Source organism: Epinephelus moara, chromosome 24 (assembly GCF_006386435.1).
Source record: "Epinephelus moara isolate mb chromosome 24, YSFRI_EMoa_1.0, whole genome shotgun sequence".
Lineage (NCBI taxonomy): Eukaryota > Metazoa > Chordata > Actinopteri > Perciformes > Serranidae > Epinephelus > Epinephelus moara.
Window position 1 is genome coordinate 19,842,952 of NC_065529.1, and position 25,957 is coordinate 19,868,908.

The 25,957-nt window shown below is 41.6% G+C and overlaps 3 protein-coding genes across 4 annotated transcripts; 1 reads left to right on the top strand and 2 right to left on the bottom strand.

Annotated features, from left to right (window-relative positions):
• Positions 1 to 766: 766 nt before the first annotated feature.
• On the top strand, positions 767 to 2,800 carry msx1a (muscle segment homeobox 1a). Its single transcript, XM_050039001.1, has 2 exons — positions 767 to 1,331; positions 1,542 to 2,800. Exons 1-2 carry the CDS (start codon positions 899 to 901, stop codon positions 1,958 to 1,960), a joined length of 852 nt encoding a protein of 283 aa, XP_049894958.1. The 5' UTR covers positions 767 to 898; the 3' UTR covers positions 1,961 to 2,800.
• Positions 2,801 to 9,160: 6,360 nt separating this feature from the next.
• LOC126386333 (cytokine-like protein 1) lies at positions 9,161 to 11,775 on the bottom strand. The gene is made up of 4 exons (XM_050038598.1): positions 11,494 to 11,775; positions 11,335 to 11,379; positions 10,471 to 10,617; positions 9,161 to 10,373 (listed from the first exon to the last, which is right to left on the bottom strand). Exons 1-4 carry the CDS (start codon positions 11,638 to 11,640, stop codon positions 10,272 to 10,274), a joined length of 441 nt encoding a protein of 146 aa, XP_049894555.1. The 5' UTR covers positions 11,641 to 11,775; the 3' UTR covers positions 9,161 to 10,271.
• Positions 11,776 to 12,013: 238 nt separating this feature from the next.
• LOC126386332 (limbin-like) lies at positions 12,014 to 25,901 on the bottom strand. 2 transcript variants are annotated; one of them, XM_050038597.1, is made up of 23 exons: positions 25,371 to 25,901; positions 24,917 to 24,992; positions 24,420 to 24,601; positions 23,940 to 23,996; positions 23,611 to 23,797; positions 23,379 to 23,479; positions 23,179 to 23,244; positions 22,919 to 23,053; positions 21,730 to 21,869; positions 20,918 to 21,242; positions 20,549 to 20,788; positions 20,115 to 20,290; positions 19,578 to 19,737; positions 19,290 to 19,466; positions 18,854 to 19,164; positions 18,273 to 18,447; positions 17,277 to 17,420; positions 16,816 to 17,043; positions 16,372 to 16,604; positions 16,182 to 16,269; positions 15,850 to 16,025; positions 13,074 to 13,172; positions 12,014 to 12,832 (listed from the first exon to the last, which is right to left on the bottom strand). In XM_050038597.1, the coding sequence occupies exons 1-23, from the start codon at positions 25,617 to 25,619 to the stop codon at positions 12,427 to 12,429; spliced, it is 4,131 nt and encodes a 1,376-aa protein (XP_049894554.1). In that variant the 5' UTR covers positions 25,620 to 25,901; the 3' UTR covers positions 12,014 to 12,426. The 2 variants fall into 2 exon arrangements, with proteins under 2 accessions (XP_049894554.1, XP_049894552.1); XM_050038595.1 differs by having other exon boundaries at positions 24,420 to 24,634.
• Positions 25,902 to 25,957: the final 56 nt, after the last annotated feature.

A 25,957-nucleotide genomic window follows, 5' to 3' on the forward strand; every position in this document is an offset into this window, starting at 1 on the left:
TGGATCCAGTTGTATGTTTTCTGCAGGCCTTATTGAAAATATAAAATCCCCTCTTTTTGGGACTGCAGATAATGAGAAGGTGCACAGTATAGCCAGGTAAATCAATGACAGTCCTGGGTTAAATCTCTCCTTGGCTCCACGCTGCCTCCTCCCTCTTCCCCCCCAAGGCTCCACATAATTTTTGACTTTAATGGATGTAGTCAAAGGGGGAAAAATCCTAGTGATCCCTCCCCCAAGCCCGATAATTACCCCTAAATGACTGCGAAGGCCTGTGTGTTTCAATCTGATTAGAGCCCCGCAGCCATCAATAAACAGCGCGCTGCGAGAGCTTCATCACATAAAGAGGCAGCAGTAAACTGTTGTGCAACTTTCAAGACTCACTCCAAGCAAGCTTTGGCCAAAATCACTCATCATATGGGTGGATGTGAATAAAGCATGTCAAAATGTTTGGGACAGGAAAGGTTAACCACGGTGGGTAATAATAGAAATAATGCCCCGATTATAAAATGTCAATAAGGTAATGGCAGGATAATTATAGGGTACACTAACATCATTTTGTGGGATTTAGTCTTGATGAAACTATGGCCCATTAGGAGTTTGTTGTGTTTATGTGAAGTTGCTTGTTTAAAAAAAAAGAAAAAAGTTACTATTGTTAACTTCCCCACTTTTTTTTTTTTTTTTTTTTTTTTTTTGACTCTCAAAAGGTACCAGCCCATCTCGCCCCTGATTGGCCGCCTCCTTCTCCACGCCTGCCTTATTATAGCCCTGCACTCCAATTTGGTCACATAAACATGAGGATACCGTCACCTTAGGGCGCACCGCAGTAACTTTTTTGCAACTATTTCCACTGTGCCCACGCGAGTCGACGAGCCATCTCACCCGTGCCAGTCGGACCTGTATGGCCCCATCGATCGCCATGTCAGCTTTGACCGCTGGTTTGAAAACCGAAGACCTCCCTCCCCGCTCGGTTCTCGTCAGCAGAGGCGAGATGCAGACCAGCCTGAGTCCCGCAGAGGAGACCGTGAAGCCCAAAGTTGCTATTTTGCCCTTCAGCGTCGAGGCGCTGATGGCTGATAGGAAACCCAGCAGAGAGGTCGCATCTCCGGATGCCCCGTCCGTGCCCGGGACGTCTCATGCGCTGGGAAAGGGCGTCAGGATGGGCTCTTTCGGTAGTCTGGATACTTCAGTTCCTGCTTTACCCATGAGCTCCTCGTTTTCTGTGGGCGACATCATGAATATGCCAGAAGACGTGTTGATTAAACCCGAGAGCCCGGACAGTAATGAGAGGACTTCGTGGCTGCAGAGTCCTCGTTTCTCTCCCACACCTCCACGTAAGTGTGCTGTCAGTGCAAAGCTTATAGAAATAATCACATCTATATTAAAAATGTATAATTTGATGCTCATGTTTGGACTTTTGTGGAATATAATTTCTTTCTTAGTCGAAGTATTTAACATTTTCTGACTTTTACCCAGTGTATTTGTGTGTATTTGGCATTGTGCATTGCAATCCATGGTCTTAAATTAATGTTGTCCTCTCACAGGAAGGTTGAGTCCTCCTGCCTGTCCCCTGCGAAAACACAAGACGAACAGAAAGCCCCGGACTCCCTTCACCACGTCCCAGCTGCTCGCCCTGGAGAGGAAGTTCCGCCAGAAGCAGTACCTTTCCATCGCCGAGCGCGCAGAGTTCTCCAGTTCCCTCAACTTGACGGAGACCCAGGTCAAAATCTGGTTTCAGAACAGGAGAGCTAAAGCCAAGCGGCTCCAAGAGGCAGAACTTGAAAAACTGAAAATGGCAGCTAAGCCCATGCTGCCTCCGGCTTTCGGGATTTCCTTTCCCCTCGGTGCGCACGTCCCCGCGTCTTACGCAGGGTCGCACCCGTTCCAGAGGCACTCGCTGCCGGTTTCCCCTGTGGGACTGTACGCCGCTCACGTCGGATACAGTATGTACCACCTCGCTTGACAGGGGCGAAGGACGAGGGGGCACGTGCAGTGGGACACAAGGGGGGGTTAGGCTACTTTTCTGAGGGCCACGAGCGAGAGAGAGGGGGGGCTCCTCGGACAGGTGAGGTGACACTAAATACTAAATAAAGAGGCATCCTGGCGGTGAGCTCAGTGTTACATCTTCTCAGGGGGCCAAGACCTCCAAACAGACCCCCTTCTGAGGACCTTGAAGTTTATCCACTTCTCTTGACCTCGCCAGTAAGTTCACACACTGCAAAAATAATCCAGCTTTATTAGTCATTTAATCTTAAATCCTAAACAATAATGCCAATCAGGAACGTATTGATGCAAATCTTATTTCAGAAAATAATTTGAATGTGAGACTAAATGACTTTAAGATGGAGATTTTTGCGGCACAGGGGTGGACACTATTTAGTACTTGTAGGCCTGAGATATGTCACGAATGGACAGTCAAGTATGGACACTAGACTGCGTGCTATAATGTGTCAAAGATAGCCCACTCCTCTACCTTCAGGCCGACTAAACCAGCTGGGTTGTCATCCTGTCAGTGGGCTGCTGTCACACTGCAAAATAACCCCTCATTTTTTGCATTCTTATAAATGCGTAACTACAGTGGGTTACTGAACCCAGTGTCAATGAGTGCTCTTTGTGAATTTGGAGAACCACAGCATTTGGTTTTTTTTTCTTTTTATAACAGCACTGTCTGTTGTTAGAATGATTCCCTTCGGAAGGGATATGTGTACTGTAAAATAATGTATATTTGAAGAATATCCTCATTTATATTATGAATATATTTGTGACATAACTTAACAATAAATTGTTTATTCTTTTTCATTAAGCAGTTGTTCGTTTTGACTGACACGTGCATGGTGACTTTGGGCTATTTCACAGTCCTTTTTGCAAAGCAGTGGGAGAAACAGTGCTTAGAAATAATATTTTCTTACTTTTGGGTAATGCTAAGTATTTTACAAATCTTTATATAATTTTAGGAATGAGTTTGGGCTTGTTGTGAGTGCTACAGCTTTATGGATATAGCAATCTTATTTTGGAAAAGAAGCAGCAGGGGTAATTATTATCAGGCCTATAAGATAGAAAATAGGAATACTGATCAGCATAATTTATATATTGTGCTTTTGGGAGTGTCATGAGAAGGGTGCAGTCTTTCTGTGATCCACACCATGACATTATTGGCAATCTACTGTCCACACATCTTCAGTTTAAGCTTTTCACACTTGCACGCATTACAGCCCCCCAGTGCTGCTGTGCATTTAAAACTTGTCACATATTATTTGCAGGAATGTATTGCTACAGCTGTTGCCTATTGCTTTGAAACAACTAACCTAGATTTTGTTGGCGCCAGTAGAGTTTAGAGGGGGTGGAGATGTGTGCAGAGGAGGGGAGGTGGGGGACACACAACCAGTTGTGCTGACTTCAAAACACACCGATAAATATTGGAGATTGCTTCTCAAGGCTAAATTGCTTGTAAACAATCCACCAGAGTGTCATTATGGAGTGTTTAGGGTGTAAAATAAGCCAAGTGACACCCCCATTATGGAGCAGACAGGGTGTTAGGACCCATGTGTACAAACATATTACCGGCGCACATAAAGAAAATATTTCATCCCTGTGATGCACGCTGGAGTCATTTTCTGCCATCAGGAAGACTTAAATGACAAAACAGGGGATCAGATAGGGAGAAAATTACAGGCCACTCCGCAGCAGTTTTAAAGGCTTTCTCTTGAGTTCCCTGCCATTCAGGCAGGGGTTAAATTGGAGTAAAATAATTGCTGTAATGAGCAAAGGCAATCTGCCACAGACGGAGGCCGGCTCCAGCGAGGCTGTAGCTCCAGGCAAGGCGGAACTTTTATCATTCCTAAAATGTCAACGGGGGACTGGGACGGGCAACACTTCTCCTCTCGGCGCTGTGATTTCCTCCTCAGCGCTGACAAGCTGCTGTCCCACACGAGGGCCCGAGCAGTCCTCATTTATTATTGATTTTAAGCAACAAATACATATATTTTCTAATATTATTACGCATTACGCATTCAAAGAGTGTTTTCTCGGAATTTATTTTACATGACGGTGAATTTTTCTTTATTTATCTGCTGTTGTTTTGCACTTTCCTCTGACAATCTCCTCTCCACTATGTCCATGAGGCATGAATTAATACATAATCCCTGACAATACGTTTAAATCACACGGATGGACGCTCTGTCTGAAAAGACGAGAGACTTGACACAAAGGAGCCAAAGGGGATCCGTCCATTCTTTCAACTCTTTCATTCCTTTGTCCCCGGCTCTCAATCTTGCCAGGAGCCAAACAGAAAACAAAACTCACTTGTTTAGATCATCCAAAAGATCACAGGAGGCTGTTTGACTCCGTCGTTAAAACCCCTTGATCTCCAAGAAAAAGGGGGAAAGGAGGGCTGTTAGGAGTCGCTCATAAAGCTGGGATAAATGATTATTAAAGCAGAGGAGGGAGTGGATGTTTAATAGACCTTTAACCTTTGCTGCGTCTTTTCCCAAGACTTATAGAGGATATGTTATGGGCCTTTTGTGAGATGAATTAATATAGGTTAGTGAGGAAAGTAGAAGAGGTTTATCTGTTTTTATTCTTTAACAAATAATGCAAAGAAACACTTTTATTGCAACATATTTGGCCAGATTAAAATTACAGAATTAAACTGATTTGATTCTGTTAAAATTGCTGCTTCTCTTATGATGATCTCTGCGGACATAATACAAATCTATTTCATCAACATACACCAATAAAATATTTAGCTGTATGATACCTGATCATTAATTAAGCTTTCTTCTAAAGCAGGTACCCTCTTCTTCTTTTTCTTCTTTTTTCTAATATAGTAAAATGTTTGGCATGTTAGTTAATTCAAGGAAATCCTTATTAGAAATTGGTTCTTCACAAATTATTTTTTATCCAGCTTTAATTGCCTTATTTATTAAAATGTCTGCTCTTTTTATGTGACTATTGGCGTAATTAATAATGTGTTATAATATATGCTGGTCTGGCTGTTCCAAATCGGAAAGGTTTATCCGGTATTTGTCATTTTATTCAAAATATAAAACACTGTTATCAGTGTAATGTCATTTTTTTATATAGCCAGACCTGATAAAGATGTTCATTTTGATTAATTCAGATGCGGCAGAGAATAATCTTATAATAATAGTCTCGAGACAAAATCCATGACACACACAAGCACAAGTTACTTTCTGTTTCTTTTAGATATACCACACCACCACCTTCTGTCCAGAGTCGGAGTAACATTAAAAGTCTCTCGTTTCGATTTAAAAAATATGAGTTTAAATGATTAAAATCGCCTCACTGAACTTAAAACTACCCCATTAAAATATTTGTATTTTTTATACATTTATCCATGAGTAATGCGTAAATGGATTGTTACAGTATCTCATCTGAGCAGGCCTTTTTGTCGACAACCTTTTCAGGCAAATCTGTATCTGCGCAGTAAGTAAATAAACCAAAGCAATATATATACATATATATATATATGTATATATATAGAAAATATTCGTGGCAAAAAATGTAGTGTATGGCTATTAATTTGTTGGGAAATATCTCCAAATCACCGGGGCCTGTGAACATTTAAATACGCTTTAATTTCACCTTCATTGCGGCTCATGAAGATATCATGTCTTGAAACATTTACTTGGTATGGCTTGATATGAATATGTTCACGTGTACAACAACAACAAAAAAAATAAATAAAAATGAAAAATTGCCATTAGATATGAGTGAAGACCTTAGCTGAAATAAATGCGTTCGGACGCAGGAACATTATTAATATTTCCATTCACAATACACATTTAACTTGAACGCACACTTGTGTCCCTGCTCTGCAAAGTACAATACGCCTCGAGCCCTCAGTCAGTCAGAGCCACGTGCTGTAAATTCTATTAATACTGCAGGAGGGATGATATAAATCATGTTTAGTCACCAACAAAGATCATCACCAATTTCTCGCGGCTGTAAAGTCAGTCTCCTGCAGAAAACCAGATGTTGTCATATATGGAATTCACAGAAATATTAGAGCGATGACATATTTCTGAGAAAATGAAAAGCAATAAGCTCACTATGAAGTCATACAGTAAAAGTCACAATTAAAGGAAAGGTATTAATACCCTATTGACTTGGACTTTTTAGGATGGCGTGGAGCTATTTATGCGGATAGTCAAGCGGATTAATATCATAACATTATATGAAATAATAGGCATGCTTATAGTATTTATCATTACTACATTAATCTTTTTTATATAAGACTAAGTAAATACAACTGTTGCCTCGCTGATTCATCAATATGCCTCCTTTTTTGCTTGCATGACCTCTAGTGTCCACTGGAGGGCACTGGTGTCCTGGCCGACTTGCACTGAGAGGTCTTTGGCTGACCTATGAGCATCACCAGATTTGAACACATGCACTATAGGCTGCAGTTATTAACCACTCATACAATCAAAGATCAATCTCTCAGTGATGGATCACACATGTTGACAGCTGCTTCTAAGCTTGCTGAACTTTATTCACCTCCCTCTGCTATCACAAGTCCTCTGCTGACCCCTTCAATGAATAATTACTTCAACGTGTAAATCAATGGAACCGTTGTGGTTTATAAGGTACATTTAACGTCTACAGGAGGGGAAGCTTTGGTGAAATATGTGAGAGTTTTGAACACCAACCAAATTTACTGAGCAGCGTAATTACAATAGTGCGGAGAGTGTGCCAATCATCTATTGGAAATTAAGGGGGGGAAACATTTTCTTATGTGGACTAATGAGGCAAGATTTCTTTTAAGATGTAATAAAACTGTTAAATGTGATGGAAAATTGCCTGAAAACCTCATAAACACAACTGCATCACAGTCTGCATCAGCCATGCTTTAATGTAAATAGGTTTCTGATCTGTCCTTTACAAGGTAATTTATTTCAACAAAGCAGAGAATGATTACTGTCACCCCTCGGCTATGTTGTTGTTGTGTGTTTTTATTTTATTGTGCAGCGTTTAGCATTTTTGGTGCAGTGTCACAGAACATTACATTGTTAAACTACCTGGCCGCCTGCGGTTTAAATGTTCTGTTCTCTGTTTTTGCCCTAATGACAGAAAATAACATGGATTCTGCGGCCCCTCTAATGATGATCAATATGCACAGCAATTAAGCTTTATAAACCCACTGTGGGAGGATTTCTTAACAAGCCACATGCTGCTGACTAACATTTTAGATTTTGTGGGGTTAGTTAATTAGCAGAGAGAGGTTCAGACCTGATGGTTCAGGAGTGCAACGACTTGATTTTGGCACAGACAGAAAAGCATGCCTATTGCAACATGGGTTCAGATTAAACTGCATGCTGTTAAATGATTATTAGTGTGTGTTGTAAGATTAAGACTGTGGAGCTGTAAGTGTATTTTTTTCTGTCTCACTTTTTTTTTTAAAGAATTCTATTATTTTATATAATAAAATTTAAAGAGGTAAAATCAACATTATCACAAGTTTGACAGTATTGATGAATCCATGTGCCCTTGCTTATTGATGTAGCATTTTGTTTTGGTTTCTTGCTGAAACATCACTCCATAAATAAAACATCTGTCATCTCTCATCACAGCGGGAAATAGTTTGGCCCTTTTCAACATAACGGCTGCAAGTTTTACTCTGTTCTGACAGATTTTAGAGCTTAGAGCACCTAGAGATGACATGTTAAATAATTACTCTCTGTGAAACAAACAAACAGAGTGAGCTTTTAATAGCTGTCTGTCAGTAGCACCTTCATGTACAGTCTGTGTACAGCAGCATAACATCCTTATCTGATGTGGCAGTACAAACCCACGACAACCAGCACCACCTTGTGACAGATAAAGGCACTGTCATACTGCCTCTGAGCATGAACCTTGAACATGCAGCTTTGCCTACTGATAGTGAATGGATAATCACTGCCTCTTAATCAGCCTATACAGAAGTGTGTGAAGGACCTGATCCAGGAACAACGCAGCTCCTGCATGACTGGTACCTAAACAACTCTCAAGACAACTGAAAGCATCTGAACTGTGCTCATGCCCAAAAGTTTTCAGCACAAGGTGTGTGAACCAGACTACAATGATGTCATTATGTAATGTAGGCTGCAGGCCTAGCACATGAAACGGATGTAGCATACACGCGACCTATGCCATCAGCAAAGCCATATGCAAACTCAGGACAAAGGTCAAGCATCCCAGTTGCAAGTTGAAGGTCAGTCTGTGATGCAGAATGTGTCAACAATATCGACAACACCACTTTCAAGCAGCAATTTAAAAAAACAGCAGAGACAATACAGAAACCATAGCTCCCTTTGGGACAAATGCCTCAGCAAAGCAAAACTGCAAGGCAGGATTAATGGTGGTTAAATGCGTGTTTGCATAGACAATCAATCATATCAAGAATCCGTGTATGTCATCAAAGGACAAATCATTCACAAACACAAACATGAACATTGTGAAATTCCGATTGTTTCTCTCATTAAATGTATCACTGTTTGGCAGCCAAGTCATGTTGAAGAGTCTCTCAATGGACCAACAGGGAGAGTTGTCAAACAAGTCCCCGCTGGCAACGACGCACAGCATTGCCAACAATAACGTAGGCCTCATTTCACAGAAAGAAAAAGCTGGCTGAGTGTTCACTGGGATAGATTACCTATCACAAGTCAATTCAAGCCTCGGCAATTAATTTCCGTGCATGTATTGGCACTGGGCTGACGTGAGTGGAAAGCAGTGGCTTCTGTGGAGAGGAGGGATTGTGAACAGAGCCTGTGAGGCTGGCGTCCAGTGGGGGGCCTAACATGAGTCCTGTACTCGAACATCAAGGCCACATAGGACCAGATGTGTTCAAAATCAAATCCAGGGTTGAGCAAAATGCAGCATGTCAGGTAAAATGCCTCAGTCTAAAAGGTCCTGAAATGACAGAATACTTTATATATCTGTATAAGAAAAAACTGAGCAGCTACCTTTCTGTATGCAGGTGACACAGACTGGCCAACAGAGGGCAGCAGAGGCCACACATTAACCCAGAGACTCGCTCCCAAGTCCAACATGTCATAACACTCTTATCAAAATATGGGCAGCTGCACTGTTATTTGTGAGAGTGGGAACTGTGGTTTGCATAAAAACCACATCGCTTCACTTACAGTTCATCAATCACATATTTCAAAGCACAAAAACCAGTTTATTTTGTTTTGCAGAGGGAAAATACGTTTGGACTTTGAGCTAAACAATTATTACTTGAAATGCAACTGTATATCAGTAAAGTGATGACAAAACTTCATATTGTCTCAATAAAAATGAAATTGATCAGTAAGTGTCACACGCTGAGTGAAAATCAGAGTTGAAAGAACTTTTCTCATGTAAAAACAAAACAAAAAAAAAACATGTAGAAAGGGACATCATGCTGATTCAAAGACTGGAGGAGGGCCAGTTTTGTCTCAGTAGCTTGTGTTTCCCAGAATCAACTGGCAAACATGTTGGTAATTACTTCAGAGAATAAAACAAGTACATAAAAAGTGATACATACAGAGAGTTTTATTACATAATGTGGGACATACTGTGTATAGATTGTGATTAAGAGTACAGAAAAACAGGCAAGTTTATGTCTTAGTTTATATCTATTCTCCTCACAGGCATGGAAATATTTATTTTGTGCAATCTGCACAATCTGCAGCAACTTCTTTGGCATGAAACAAAAGTAAAAAAAATCTTCAAAGTGAGAAAATTCCCAAGGAACACACTCTACAAGCGAGTGTGGGAAAGAAACGTTTAGGGCATCTATTTCTTACATAACATTTTCAGCCACCGTGTTCAACTGGTCAAATGTTTACAAAATGCTGTACAGTGCTCTTTTAAGACATGTTAGTCAGACCAAGAGTTAAGGCAACACAACATATTTCTCTTAATGACACATGAACCTTTGATCAGGCCTGGTAAGTAAGCAGCGGTTAAGCCCGGCTCACAAGCATCTCTTATTGGTTTATTATTTCAAGGTTTTCATCGGCATGGTTGGCATTCAGCAAATTTCCTGTGGAAAGTTCTGCACTCCTTTGCTGGAATGCAGCCACACTTGTCCACTAACATGAGTGTGCGGCTAACACAGAGCCAACTAGGTACGACATGAAACAGCACTGTGTGTGTGTATCGCTTATGATGCAGTGTCTAGTACAGTGCAGGCTGTGGTGCGTATGCGTTACCAGTCTACATATTGCTGATGTGTTTCTCTGAATGAAATAGACAGACGCACATCTGTGATCTGCTCTGCGTGTTGCTGCTCATCTCTCCTCTTGCAGCAGCTGAAGCCTGTCCTCGTCGTAGTGAGGGCGAGTGTGTCCAGTGTCGATTGCCTCACAGTCATCTGTGAAAAACACCAGGTCCTGCCAACAGAACATGACAAGACATGTGGTCAAGGAACTCGAGCCTGAAAACAAAAGTCAGAAACACTGCAGGCTGTTTTTCAGCCTGTTATCTTACCCGATAACACATCCTGCTGATGATGGTGTACAGATTCTGGATTTTACGTTTCAGCAGCACCATTCTGGGACGCTCTCTGCAGTACTGGTTGGGATGGTTCAGCACCACGTAGAGGAAGTCACGGATCTTGGCTGTGACACATGCGTTCTGTAGGGATAACAAGCCTTTTAAAATGAACAGTGTCGTCTTAAACTGTAGTTTCAAGTTATTATTAAAGATTTATTTTTGCATGACAGTATTTATACTTTATTGAATCTAGAGTACACAAATACAAAGTCTTAGGTTTCATTTTAACATTTGGGGGGGGGGGGTTGTCCTTAAACACTTAATTTCCTGCATGCTGGTGAATTTTCATGCAACAATTTGTGCAATTAATGGTGTATATGTATTCAATTAAAAAAAAAAAGTCCCCTTCTACTGTCCTGTTTTTATTTGGTGTGACAAATTCAAGTGATCTTAATATCAATGGGTACATGTCCCCTGAGTTCCCCCCTTAAAATCTACACCTCTGCTCAAACAGTCTCTTAAACCCGTAAATGTACAAACAAATTTTGTCACAGTCATACACATTAGTTAGCATTTTAATGATTTGTCTGCACTGGAATGGCTTCATGTGCATGGTCAGAGTGAAAGCTCCTCTAACTGGGACTGTGTCACCTTGTTTATTTTGTATTAAATTAACTCCCTTAGCTCTGAATATCTTACTGGAATGACTATAAATGGTCATCATTCATGTAATGGTGGCTGTTAGTGGCAAAAAAACAACAACAAAAAACTTAAAAATATTCCCAATTCTCTGGGGACCCTTGCAGCACCCATGTGTGCCCCCACATCAAACACATTACCCCACTGTGTTAAACTTACATGCACATCAAGGAAGATCGTAGGTAGAACTTCTGCACACGTTTTCTGCAACCCAATACACAATAATGTTAGAATACATTACATGAAGCACCAGTCTACACACTTTACACAGTCTTGTCAGCAGAATGTGACAACGCAAATACTCGTCAAAGCTCTTACCGTGCGATGGTAGGTGTGTATTTTCTCCAGCAGAGCCATGATCTCGTTGCTCAGGCCGAGCGCTCTGGAGTAGCAGGTCGGAGGCGTGCACTCCGACAGCCACACAAAGCTGAAGAAACACACGAGAGTGGCGAGTCTCAGCCTCATGTCGGGTCTAACAGTGCTGCTCAGAGGTGCTTCCAGCTGCTGCGACACTCAACAGGGTCTCAAATAGTAAAAGAGGAGGACTTGCAGCAGTTTTAAGGATGGGGATGGAGAGGTAGAGAGGGGGGCGCAAGAAAAAAAAAACACGATCGACGATGACGTGGAAGTGCAGCGAGGCTGAGGAAACATTTGGGGGGTCTGCTGTGTTTTTGAGAGCAAACACTGTGTTCATGCACGTTTCCAAATACCAAAGATGATTGAGCTTCTCCTGGTGACAACAAAGCCAAACAGTTGGCGACTTTTCCAACTCTGTTTGTGGCTTGTCAGTGTCTAGGATCAGGATATTAACGGCAGCTATTATGGGGGTCAATTAGGGTACATGTCAACACAGAAAGTCAAACTTAATGAAAGTTTAATTTGTAGTCATGAGGTTTATAAAGAGGAACAGGAAAATGTTTATTTCAGAAAATGAATTTCAACTGTTGCAAATGAAACAACGTAGAATTTGGATACAGTGCATGCATCTGTGCGTCAACTAACCTGTCTAACATCTGGAGTTTTGAACATGAATAATAAAACTTGACACTAATGCAGTACACACAAACACTACAGGAAGAGGGAAGATGTGTTTTTGTGGACTTTACCACCATTTAAAAGATGTCCCTTTAAGATAATACCATCAAAAATAGTGACCATTTGTGTGACCACCATGCTACATACATTTTCAATTTTGGAGTTTAGTATTATATCCTCATAAAGTACCTTCATAACAAAAACAGTTTGTCAGTCTCAAGGTAGGTTTGTTGGTGCCACTGAGCCTTTCTTAAGATTGAGAAAGTTCCTTTTCCTTTTCCTCTTGGGAACACCCACACTGTCACACGTCTCAGGTGGATCTCGAAACACAAACAGCCTCTCTCCATTAACAGGGACGCCCTGTGCACTGCTGGCAGAGGCTGGCACTGTACTGTGTAATGTTTCACTCACTGTGTCCACAACCTTTTCTTTCGCAGTGTCACTGCACTGCTGTGTAACTGTATTTTCATCCGTGCTTGATTTATAAATAGGCAGCTGTGCTTTAGTCAAACTGTCTTCCTTTCCTTTCTCTCCAACCAGCAGTGCTGCAACATCTCTTGGAACGTGGAGACGGGATCTGGGGAGCAGTTTTTCCATCAAACTTTGCCTCTTTTCCTGGAGTCTGTGAGATTTGGGAGGACAAAGGAGCTGTTGTTAGCGGGACTGGAGTGTTAAAGTGCTTACCTCATGCATGTGGTCACTGCAGCCCAGCCATGTAACTGCCGCAAGGCATATTACACATAAATACAGGATTTGTCTCTGATGTCGGTGATGAGCGATCTACAAATTAGTCTTGATGGTAGTTTGACTTCACGTCTTTATATAGCAGCTAGTGGAGAAACACAGACATGTGTTGAACTCACCTCTCTCTTTCAGTGCAGCTTGGCATATTTGGCATATTTTTATGCACCACGTCTTCTCTCAGTTTGACAGGAAGGAGTCTGTTCGACCCCCCGGCACACCTGGTCAGAAAGTCATCAATGCATTATGAAGCTGGTCAGTGCGATACAATCTCTGCAGACAGTGATTGGCTTTGATTAAAAATGGTCACGGACGCCTGGCTGTCTGATACACAGTAATAACTTTTCATTAGATGGAGAGCTTTGTGATCTTTTCCATTAAAGTAAAATATGATTTAATCCCTTTCCTAGTAGGGCACATCATGTTAGGTCTGACTAAATAATAAACAAATTAATAAATACAGACTTTCCAACCGCAAAATCACAGAGAGCAATTTTCTCTCTGGAGAGAAGGAGAGTTAATATTTTTTTTGCATTCAAAAAGTAGAACTATATGTCTATATACAGACATCATGTTGCATTGACAAAGCATCTTCAAGTAGAATTTTTGTACTTGTGACATTTAAAAAAAAACAAAAAAAGTACAGCATCTAGTTAACTAAAAGCACAATGTAAAAGCAGATTTTTTGTTTGTAGAGCTGATACACTTACACTCAAAATATAAGACAGCGTACAGCCAATGATGAAATGTGGGGGTAACATACTGTAGCAGGACAAACTGAGGAAGGATGCCAAGGAGCAGGACGGGCAAAGAGCAGCAACACTAGGAATTGCATTTTGAGCTTTTCCTTGACATAACTACAACTTGATTTATTACTCTCATTTTTTTTTATTTTTTTTTTAAAAAGAAAGACGAAGTGATTAATGTTTGCCCTTAGCAGGGCTCATATGACAGACATTTGAATGAGAGAGTGTTTGGGGAGAACTCTTAATAACTAGGGGTCGGTAAATGTTAAAACATCTAGCTGATGCATGTTTGCATTTTTTTAAAGTCAGTCAGTATCAGAAGCTGCATCAGTTCAAAAAAACGTTAATAAGGTGATCTGATTAAGGATCTAAAAGTATCAAAATTCCTCAGATGCAACAAACTTTTCATTTCCTCTAGTTATAAATTAGGCACACACACACATAAATAAACAGTTTCACATCCTACTGTTTACGTGAATTCACATTAGTAAGATTTAAAACTGTTCCATAAAACAGGTAAACTCTACTCTGCAAACGAAAAGCTGAAACAAAAGAGCTGAAAGAGAAAATAAAAACACATGTCCCGCATATTGTTCCAAACAGAGCATTTTCATTCCCTTGTCCTTTGGCCAGACAGCTCCGATCCTCGTGCATGAGACATTATTCATCAGCAAAGTAATCCAAACTCTGTGGGGGCCAGACGTGAGTGTTCCAGTGTATCAGGAAGAGAGGGGGAAATTAAATGATGAGTATAATCATTTATCTCTCCATCTTGGCTCGGGGAAAACGACCCTTGTGGAACTGTGTTCAAACAAGTATTTAAATGTGAGATGAAGCTCGGTGATGGGGTGGTTTCAGCCAGCTGCGTTTAAACGCTGCTTTTATTTAATCTGTGACTTCAATCAGAAAACTACTTTCTTAAACCACAGAACTTGAATCGTTTTGGCTGTGTACTTCGGGCAAAAAGGTTTTCACTATATTCCAATTTGTACTATTCTTTTTCCCTTTAAAAAGGGAAGAAAGGAAAATAACTGGGACGAGGAGAGGAGCGTATGACAAAAGCTTTTGTTGGCTTATGCACATCAGTTTGTAACTAAAACTCAAAACTATGTTTGCAAGTTGGAAGAGAGAAACAGATTTTGTTTAAAGATGGGTAATCTTCTGCCGCATAGGGCTTATTAACAGACCAACGGAGAAAGACAAAGACACAAAGTAGACTACAATTCAAAATATATGTTTCGACACTACCAATAATTATCACCTCATGAGTCAAAAACATTAACCCAGCATGACCATGCACTGTTTATTAAGCCCTGTGTCACACATAGTTCCTGGTAAATTACTAGGACAACTGGGATTTCACTATTCATATGTGCTCTACAGGGTTTCCCACACATTGATTTGTATGTGGCGGCCCGCCACGATTAAAACATCTGCTGCCACTTTCTGATTTTTCTGCACTGTTGGAACATTCAGTAACAATTATTGCTCCACACTCCCACAGTGCAGAGCGTACTCTGGGCACAGAGGGAGCAGAAGAACAGTAGGCGCAGTCAAAGTGAAACGTAACCATTAATTGAACTGGATTTAAAAGTTTGCTTTCACTCACAACAGCTGCTCCTCTTCTCCATCAATCTGATTAGTTCTGATCGGACAGACTGATCAATTATCCAACCTGCAACTCAAACTCCACAAACTGCTGCTGAGGGAGAAAACAATTCATGACAAGTTCTGCCTGTGCTGCGTTCACAGACCCGCAAAAAACTCAGAATTTAGAGAGGGGCGAGAAAATGTATTGCTTGTTAGTTATTAATTGACGTAAATGCAAAACTGTAAAAAAGTTGCAGATAAAAAGACATCATCAGGATAGTCCACGTGAATGTCTCAGACAAAAGTAAGCTGTAACGTGCATGTCCCTGTAATGTTACTACTTTCATTCACAATACAGCTGGACTGGCATTTCCCCAAAAATGTTACTAGGCCTTGATGCAGGAAGTTGATGGATTTCCCTGATTTTTTATCCATGATCTCATTCCCAAATGACCCCATGCAGAAGACGTTCCTGAACATTTCAGGGACAGACTGTATGTGTGAAAGGGCCTTTAGATGTGTAAAATCTACAAGTATGTTCACCAGTGCACCTGGGTCTTACCCTGAGTGTTCCTGCTCTGCAGATGATGAAACTGGGTGCTGTTTGGGGCAGAGGGCGTCAGTGATGGAAAGGAGTTCACTTTCAGGCAGGGTGGGGAGGAGGAGCCGCAGGGCCTCCAGGAGAACCTCAGCTGACACCTGACTCTGCTTCACCAGCCGAGATGCAAACTCCAGATCCTAAGATGAAGAGCAGGGCAAAGAGCCACCTTTAAGTACAGTTTTCCTCTGACTCCTCTGGCATGCACAGAGGTGAGGATGCTCTTGTATTTTTCCATTAAAGTGTTTTTGTGTTAAATATAACATTGGAAAAAAACAGTCTCTATAAATTCAGACCTGATCACAGTTTGCATAGAGTCTCCTGAGCTCCATTTGCTCTTTTAAATCTTCCATGGCCTGACTGTTGCCAGTCATTTCCTCCAGCCTAAAAAACACCAGGGAGTTTCAACACTGTAAAATTTAACGGCCTGTGTCAATCCACAGAATTCCTCATTACTCTGGAGATAACACTGGCATGACGGCTCACCTCTCAGCCAACACTGCGATGACCTGATCGCTCTTGTAGAGTGCCTCCTGGAGGATGGTCGTCATCCTGCAATCCTGCTGGAGCTGAAACAGTCTCTCGTCCTCGCTTTCCTCCTCTCCCTCGTCAGAGTCCTCCCTCTGCGCTGGACTTGACTCTACTCTGGGCCGAGACATTTGCCGGCCTTCCAGCTCTGTCCTCTCCCTCTGTAGCTGTTGTTCTGCTTCCTCAAGGCCCTGTGGCAAGAGTTAAATTACACTTTAATAAAAGTCTACAAAGTTTAATGAGAAAGTAATAGTCTCAGAGGAAACATTAGGCTGGAAATTAGAATTTGTTGAGAAGTAAACTTTAGTTGGAACCATATTACATGCCGCCAAGCCCACGAGCTGCCCTCCAACCACGCACTGCTACAACACAGGGGTTAACTTGGAGTCAAACATTGCCTACCATGCAGTGGTTCTGTATACACTGGGCCATGTCTTGTCTCTCCAGGCTCTTTCTCTCTCTCAGCTGCTGAATTAGCAAGCTGTGCAGAGTGAGCATTGCTCTGGAGGTCTCCAAGACTTTGGTCCTCCTCTCAGCCTTCTGGTAGTGGATGCTAGCCATCTGCATCGCCAAGCTGTCGCCCTGAGACCGCAGCTCATCCTCTCTCTCCCTACGCATCTCCTCCATCACCTGCCAGAATGAGGAAAGATGTATTTCAGTCATCTTGCATGAACTCAAACCACTTCATTTTCATTTTAGACACTGAACGTTAACACAGATAGTTATGCTTCAGGGAGTATGTCTTCTACTACTGAATGAGCTTCAGGTTTGATATCATATAACGTTAATGCAGCCTTCATGCCCTTCTTGCCTGTATCCGCACTTAAAAATAATTTATACTAAAGGCAATTTTACAGCTTTACCTTGTTCATGACGCCACTCTCCATCTCCTTCTCCTTCTCAAACAGTTGAATCCTATCCTCCAGCCTTTTCTGGAAAAGCGGCAGATCAGATGTGTCTGTTTTCTGTCTGGCCTCGCCGGTTTTCCCCTTAGATTGCGTATTCGTCTGCAAAAACCACAATATCCATAAGGTTGGTTGGGAAATGACTCCAAGCATGCTGTTATGATGTGATTAGAAATGAAACCACTCTGTGGAGCCCTTTATTATTTCTGAATAACAATGTGCACTCATCCAGTGGCCACACAATTGAGGCCGATCGCAGTGTGGTTTGCGCTGGCGCACTGCATTCTCCATTTCTTACTCACTTTGAGAACATTAAATGCACCATTATATCCTGCTGTAGTTTAATATATGGGGGCTTTAGAGTAGTATCATGAGGACATTTAAAACAAAAAAAAGGATCATCAAAGTTAGCACAGTGGAGAAGAAGACTTTCTTGCAAAGAGACAAAAAATTACAAGAGAACCACAGAAGCATTTTTATATTGTCAACTGAGCAATGATGCTTAATTACACGACAAACATATTCAAAATCTGTGGATGTTGGAAACAGGATTTCTGCTTTCTCTCGTCTCCATGTTGGTGTACACTCACAGTACACTGATAGAATGTTGTGTGGCTTGGACCACTATTTTTTATATTTCTTTTATCTAATAATGCTAACAATATTTTATTTCAGAACACCATTTTGAAGTGTTTCACTTGCATTTTCATTGCAATAAATTGGATGCTATGAGCTCTTGATTTCATTTTAAAATAGTGGAAAGGCAAGCTAAGGAAATATTTTTAAGCTATAAAACTAAATATTAAAGCAAAAGAAGCGTAGCAAGGTAGCAGTGTGCATTGTGGTCTGCCACAGTGACTTTCTATTACATATTACCACAAGAAATGGTCTAATCCCAGGCATACAGGTTTTAAGAACATAACTGAATTCAGTAATGTGGGATAATGTGTTCACCATCTGTTGCTCGCTCTCCTTTCTCCAAGCTGCCAGAGCGGTGTGGAGCTTGGTTCTTGAGACCGCATGGGGTAGTACCAGGCAGCGGTCCATCACGGACAGACACTTTTGAAACTCCAGTTTCATCCTGAGCCGGTCATCTTCAGACAGAGTCAGCTGGGACGAACACAAACAACTAGAGGAGAGAAGGAGAAAAAGGAAAACTGACAGTCAGATAAACACACCAGGGTCCAGCCATGAGACTTTACATGGCTGTGTTGAGATTGGAATAACATCAGTCCAGGTGGAGGGTGTAATTACTGTTTGTTGATGTTGTTTTTCAATACAAAAAGTTCTGACGGGGGAAAGTCTAGTAGCTACTTCCTTTTGCTGCACCATCTGATGTCGGGAATTTGTACAACCAGTTGTAAAACACAGTCTCATATTATGCTGAAGTGCTCATTTTGAAGATCAAACATTTCTTTTCTTGATTCTTGATTTACTTCTCCCAGAAAATCCATGGCTGAGACGAACACACACACAAAAAAAACTTTCCTTTGAATCGCCCGAAACGAAATGACTGTTGTGATTATATCACTGACCTGAAAAACGCTCGGCAGTGGGCCCTCAACTCCCTCTGCTCCTGCAGCTCTCTCTCCATGGCTTCCCGCAGAGCCTCCCTGGTGCAGCTGAGGGTGCGTAAAGCTGCCTTGCCTTCCTGATGCAGCCTTTCCTGGCCCTGCAGGAGAGCGCCTGCTCCCTGTCCCTGGGCCTGTCCTGGTCCAGCCTCTGGTTCCACCTGCAGCAGAGATTGTTGCGTCCCTGGGGGCAAGAGTGTTAGCAAGGCTTGGGTTGCAGAGGGCTGAATAGCTTTGACTTCTGTTATGGCACCCTGGATCACACGCATGGTCACCTACAGAGCAGGCAGAGGATCAAGGCAGGGAGTAAATCAAGCTCAGTCAATATCAGTGGTATATTTGTGAGTGGGTTTCAAAGTGATTAGGTCATGAATGTGCCTGTGCACTGTTAAAGTGTCACCTTGCGGATGTCAGCAGCAGCCTCCTCATCCAGGTTGTTGATGAGCTCTGCTAGCTCCAAACTGTGAGCGGTCAGTAAGTTTTGCCAACAGTGCAGGTGCTGAGCTACATCTATCCTTCTCTCTAGGCCCTTGGACAGACCTGACAGATCCTTCTGTCTCTGTTTGTGGACCCGCAGCTGGAGAAGGCAGGAAACAGGATTAAAGATTGCATATTAATTAAAGAATGAGATGAACAGGTTTTGTGATATCAGCCTACGATGGATACGTAATACACATGATCTCCTCACCATGTCAGAGATGAGTTCCCGCCTCTTCTTAATCAGTCCACAGCGCATCGCTCTCCTCTCTTGGCTCAGTGCCTCATCCAGTCTCTGCCTCACCATCACCAACTCTTTCTGGGCCTTCTCCTGGAGCTGGTCAATCTGCTCTGCAGGCACAATGCTCCCTCTGGTGGAGAAATGAAAGCATGCCATGTTAAAACACAACTCCAGTTCAGTTTATTTAAATTGTGCAAGTTAAGAGCTTCCTACAAGGTTGAACTAGTAGGAAAGGCTGACATAGTGTTCACATCTCCTCTGTAACGCCAGGGAAATACTTCTTTCCTCACTTCTTTAACTTGCAAAAAAAAAGAGCAGTGGTTTTTGCAAATTAACATTTTTTGTTATATGTTTTTTACAGCACAAATAGAAGCACTTATAATATGTTTTAAATATGTAAGTACATACTGCTACAACAGTTTACATAGCCACATTTATAGTGCAGTGTATAGTAAAAGCACAACCACATGAGAAATGCTATCAATGGTAACTACAATGGGCGCGTACCTCCTGACGTGAGCAAACCAGCTGTCCAAATTGCTGGAGGTGCTGGAGAAGCTGTCAGAAATCAGGCTGTTGAGGCTGTGAAGGCTGTGCACCAAGAACTTCCTCTGCGCATGACGTTCAGCGAGCACATAGCGCTGGTTTGCAAGGACCACATCCAGCACCTCTTCGAGCTGATCCTGTACATAGAAGAGAAGGACATGTCTTATAACGTATTTAAAATCTGTCACTTTATGTACGGTTCACCACAAATATAGACCGTGAGGAGGAATAAAGCAAAAATATAAACTGCAAATGCTGATTTACGTGCTTTGTTGAGCACATTTGCAGGTGTCAATTCTGCATGTCTAAAGCTCAAAATATACATGCAGAATCATGTTATTTAAATGGTCAAGTCTAATATGTCACAACTTTGAAATTTAATTTTGGTCACTCACTTGACAGGCAAAGTAATCATGCTGAAGACTCTTGGCTGTACTCTTCTCTAACTCGCCCATCCTGGTGGCCTCCTCCAGTTCCTCAGCGAAAATCTTGTGCAGCTCCACCCGGCGCCACTCGATGGTCTGCCTCTGGACCTTTGCTGAGGCCTCTTCATGTCGCACTAACAGAATGCGCTGCAGCTGACTCTGGCTCAGCTTGTGCAGCTTCTCCAGGAGGACGCTGCAGTGGAGAAGCTCCTAGTAACATTACAAAATGAGGTTTAGTGATACTATGTGATGAAAGCAACAAACTACCAGAATACTCTTGGATCCAGAGGGGAAAACCATGAATGTTAATTTCTTCTCTTACAAATGACTTTTTATTACCTGTTGGTCTGCACGCTGACAGAGCAGCTCAGCCTGAGCTTTCTCAGCAGCTTCTCTGCGATGCTCTGCTTCCATTTCCTCCCGAGTCTCCAAGTTACACCGGCCAGCCAGAGCAGCCATGCGGGCCCCTCGCTCCTCCTTCAGCCGACCCTCCATGCCTAACATCTGTCCGTGGAGCACACTGAGGAGCCTCTGCTGGGCCTGGGCGCTGGCCTGGCCTCGGGAGCGCAGGCTGCCCAGCAGGGAGGACATCACATCCTTGTAGATCTGAATCCGGGTGGCCTCCAGGTTGTTGGTGGCATGCAGCAGTGTAGACATTTCAAGGCTGACAGGGATAAAATGTAGAGTGAGCAGAGTAAACTTGTACAAACTGGGATTTTAGTAAGATGTATCATAAAAAGCTGATAACATTTATTATTACTGACCCTGGTGGATTTGATAATAATGTGAGGCATTTATGACAATAAAATGTTAAAATAATTACTGATTTGAGTGAACACTAGCTAAACAACATACTGCAAAGCTTTCAAGCAACAACCGCCGTAACTGTTTACAGAAGCCAATAGAGAGGTGCATTAAGATTAAGTACTTCTTGTCACTCAAAATAACTGGATGGTATTGAATTATAGGAGAAAACTCCCAACTTCAGTAAAATACATTACATTCCTACACATATACATTGTTTCCACAAGCAGTGAGTGCCCTAATGGCCATTTTCCTCCACGTTGCAATGATTTGATCATTTTTGTTCCATTAAAGAATATTAAGCCATACAGAGAATTATTTCACTCCTTCTTGACATGTATACTCACTTCTCCAAAGCCTGGTACATGTTCTGGGGATCCTCCAGCACCATGGTGTCCACCATCTTGTCTTCAAATGCCGCCTCATCTTTAACAGTCTCACTCATGTTGCAGTCTGCATACTCTGGGTCTGAATCACCTCGGTTTCTCTGGTGCAAGAAAATATACGCACAGTGTTTTAACACATACCTGAACTAAGTCATAAAGCCTAAAGCGATGAGTAAATTTTACTGACATTAAATTGAGAAAACAGCTCTTTCAAAAATAACAAAGTTAAGTGTTAACAGAAACAAATGATGTTGAAACAGGGCTGCTCCACAAAACTGTCATGTACTGTACACAGAAATTAAAAAATTACTTGATTTTCTTCTAACAGACAATTCTCAACAAAACAACATTAGCAAACACAAATATATACCATATGTAATTACCAAATGATTTATTTTTTTGTCATTGTGATTAAAAATTGTATTTTCATAAAACTAGGCTGTCTATGCAGTAGAAAAATGCAAATACTTTTGAGATTGGTGCTTTGTGACCAGAGAAAACATAAAAAGCCTATTGCTGTCGCTTTTGCTTGAGAGGTAGAAAACCTACAACTGCCACAATACACTGCACTGCACCAGACCAGTAAACACTCCCGCTGGTTGGTGACATAATGTAGGCAATGTAGTAACAGAATCTTGTTTCATATTTGATTAGCACTGCTTAGTTTTACTGCATATTCCACGTTTTTTCAGCCTCCGTTTTTTCCAATACAGGAAACAGTACAGCACCCACTTCCTGCTCACAAATTCTCGTATTACAGACAGTGAGCTAAATTATGGTTCTGAGGACATTTTAGAAGAAAAATAGGCAATACAGTAACATAATCTTGGCCTACATTTGATCTGCACTGCCTAGTTTTACAGTTTGAGTTTCAGAGAGAAAGAGAAAGAGAGCATTCGAAAATGAGGACATAAAATCTGTAGTCCTAATGCCAATGAAAATCCCTCTCTGCTCATCCCTCATCATCTGTTGGATTTGAGCTGAGAGATAATCAGGGAGATCTGGTCTGTGGCAAGGTGGAGGCACGTTTACCACCATTCATTTACACATACTACCCACATTGTTATGATACAGAGGCAGAGCTGGTCGAAAACTGGTAAAGCATCCCTTTAACTAGAACAAAACATATACATTTTTGAAAATGGGTTACCCTTTGTTGAAGAAGGTTCAACCTTGTTCTCGGACCTATCAGGTTTATGGCCAGAAACCCCAGTGACAGCAGCACCAACGTAACAAAGAACCCAGCAACAAATCCAGCAAAATGGACCCCATGGTTAGGATAAATCTAAGATGGCAGGCAGAAACATCAAATCAATTTCATAAGCGCAAATTTGAAAATGGTACGAGAACAAAACATTCACTTTGGAAGCTGCAGGTGTGTTTCCAGTAAAGGAACTGTTTACAACTTACCCTGTCCGTGGAATTCACCCTCAAGGTTAGATTAGCTGTTAATGGACCAAACATACTGACATCATTCTGTGGAGTCAAAAAAACAGTACTCTGGGTAAGAAGACAGACAACATTCTTATCATACTGCAAAAATTGACATGGTGAAGAAACTATTGTTTTTCAGGTTAAAGGGAGCAGAGATGGGGCAAAAGAGAAAATACCTGTGAAGCGTTAGAGAAGGTGAGAAAAGCTGGAAGGTCCAGGACTTCACTCTTATGGCTCCTTATTTGAGCAGTATAGTTGACAATTATCTGGGTTCCAGCTAAAGAAGTAAAATCAATATCATGTTATTTATTGCAGCACGCAGAACATCTAAATATCCTACATTTTAAAGTTCAAACCAGGCATGTTTGGCAGAATCATCTTTTACAGTAAACTGACTCCCAGACATACCGGACAGTGAATCAATAGCAAACGTCTGGTAGCCTCTTTCCACCACCCTGCCCTCAGATTTTAGAGGTACTATTCCAGTAATGGAGTCCCGGATAGCGACTTGAGACAGGTTGGTGCCACCCACTGGGCCCATGTTGTGAATCAGCAGGAAGAATATCAGCTGAGGAGGGTCAGTGTCAAGATTCACCTATGGACCATATTATTAAGCAGCAGGAAGAGAGTGAATCAGTGGATGGCCTTCAACATGTTCATTTGCAGTTTAAAAAGGTCCAATAAAATAAATTAGAATTAAAAGCACACTGATAAAAAGGGCTGTGTTCAAACTGTACCTGTGCACACTTGTAAAATTTGACCCCGAATGTGGATGGAGGTGCCACACTCTGGATCTGCAAAACATTTAACACAATATAATTTCTTCTAACATGATCATTCTCATTTGAATCATGTAAAGTGACGTTATAAATATGCATGGGAATGGGATATAATAATGTCACAGTTTGTTTGGTACGTGAATGTATGTATGTGATAAACAGTATCCTACAGAAATACACAAGAAGAATCTTAAGTGACAGAACTACAAAAAACTATAGAAAAAATCTAATCAAAAAGAAGTTGTGGAAAGAAATGGCTGGTTGACACTGATTTGTTCAGCGCAAAACTACCACAACACGACACATAAACACTAACACAACAGACCAAAAGAAACAAGAAAAGCTGCACTGCGTACTATATCTATCTATCTATATTCTATACAAGTCCGTCACTGTGTGCAATGACTGAGGCGACCAAAACACCATTTCTGAACACACCTGAGGCAGAGTGAGGCCCGGGTTGTATCTGGTGAGTGTGGTTCTGCGGTTACGACGGTGGAAGATGTTTGACATGTAGTTAAGTGGCGCAAATAAGGAGTGTCCCCATGGGTTGCCAGGAGCTGAAGAGGAGAGTGGGCCCTCTGCAGACAGCACCATGCACCCACTGATCTCCATTGTGCCTATCAGGGTGTTTGAACAGCCAGTTACAAAAGCTGAAAGTGACAATAAATAAGTAAATTATACATATCAGACTGAGGTTTTGTATTTAGCAGAGTACTAAAGATTTTGTGTGTATAATAGTCTGCATATCATAATTTTGACATAAAACTGTTATGGAATTCTAACTTTACATCATCTGTGCATGTACAACATTGGAAAAAACAGTGTTAGCTTATCATTGACTAAGTGCGCAATTGTTCAGCTGGTGTTTGCATAGAGATGAGTTGTGTTATTACTGTATTGTTGATGTATAGAAGTGAGAGAGAAGAACAAACCATCCATCCTAGGCACTGTCTGCACTGCTGAACTCCCAGTGGGGTCATGCTGCATTAGGTGGACATTACAGAGGCTCTGGAAATGGAAAAAGGGCATTCAGCATTGTACACTTAATGGTATTAACAAATATTAAATAGCTTTATCCAATACCAATCTACAGACACTTACACAAGGGTACCCCTCAAAACCAAACCATCTGTTATGGGCCTGAATACCTGAATTTATGTAACAGGTGACTCAGAGGTTCAGGGATACAACAACATTAAGTTATCACTTTGTAATAAAGATGAGATGTGTGATAGGTGATGTTCAGTTATCTACTAGGACATTACGTAACTGTAGGCAAATAGATCATCTCAGGTGGTGACAGAGATGCTTAACCTCCATCAAAACAGATTAGTTCTTGACATGGAAAATTTTGAACACTATTGATTTTACCAGTAAGCCACTCACCTCATGTGTCCCCGAGAAAACAAGTGGTCGTGTTGTGTACCATGGTGCATCCTGAGATATGACGTTACCGTTATAACAAGTCTGGTGTCCAGCACTGTGCTCCAATACACCGGCACATTGAGTCTCGCACCAGGTTTCATCGTAACACCAACGGTCGTATAAAGGAGGTAGACACAAACAAGATACTTGGATATTAAAGATAAATGACCATAACGTGATCCTCTTCGCGGTGAAGTGAACCTGACGCATTCGTACGTTGGTGTGCCACTCTCACCAAGGAGAGTCGCTAGCTAGCTGGCTGCATGTCTGGATGTTGCCACTGTTAAAAATCCGCGATGAAAACATTTTCCAACGCTTTTTGCTTGAGAAACATCAACTGTAGAAGCGTTTCTGACGACCAAGCACACCTTACTTGTATGCTAACATTACAGTTGAAACTATGGACGCCATTTCAAAGATTTATACACGAACAGAAAGTCCATAATCACCGTTGCTGCACAACTTCGGAAAACATTTCCAAAACTTCGGAAGAACGGGCAACTCCTCAAGAACCGTTAAGACACAACGTACATACATTTGTTTCCGGT

Coding starts and splice junctions, on each gene's coding strand:
- msx1a (XM_050039001.1), top strand. CDS start 899: ATGGCCCCATCGATCGCCATGTCAGCTTTGACCGCTGGTTTGAAAACC. Junction 1,332..1,541: donor TTTCTCTCCCACACCTCCAC/GTAAGTGTGCTG, acceptor GTCCTCTCACAG/GAAGGTTGAGTCCTCCTGCC.
- LOC126386333 (XM_050038598.1), bottom strand. CDS start 11,640: ATGAGGCTGAGACTCGCCACTCTCGTGTGTTTCTTCAGCTTTGTGTGG. Junction 11,380..11,493: donor TACACACCTACCATCGCACG/GTAAGAGCTTTG, acceptor ATTGGGTTGCAG/AAAACGTGTGCAGAAGTTCT. Junction 10,618..11,334: donor CGATCTTCCTTGATGTGCAT/GTAAGTTTAACA, acceptor TTATCCCTACAG/AACGCATGTGTCACAGCCAA.
- LOC126386332 (XM_050038595.1), bottom strand. CDS start 25,619: ATGCGTCAGGTTCACTTCACCGCGAAGAGGATCACGTTATGGTCATTT. Junction 23,480..23,610: donor TGCTATTGATTCACTGTCCG/GTATGTCTGGGA, acceptor TTACTTCTTTAG/CTGGAACCCAGATAATTGTC. Junction 18,448..18,853: donor CACTGCCGAGCGTTTTTCAG/GTCAGTGATATA, acceptor TCTCTCCTCTAG/TTGTTTGTGTTCGTCCCAGC.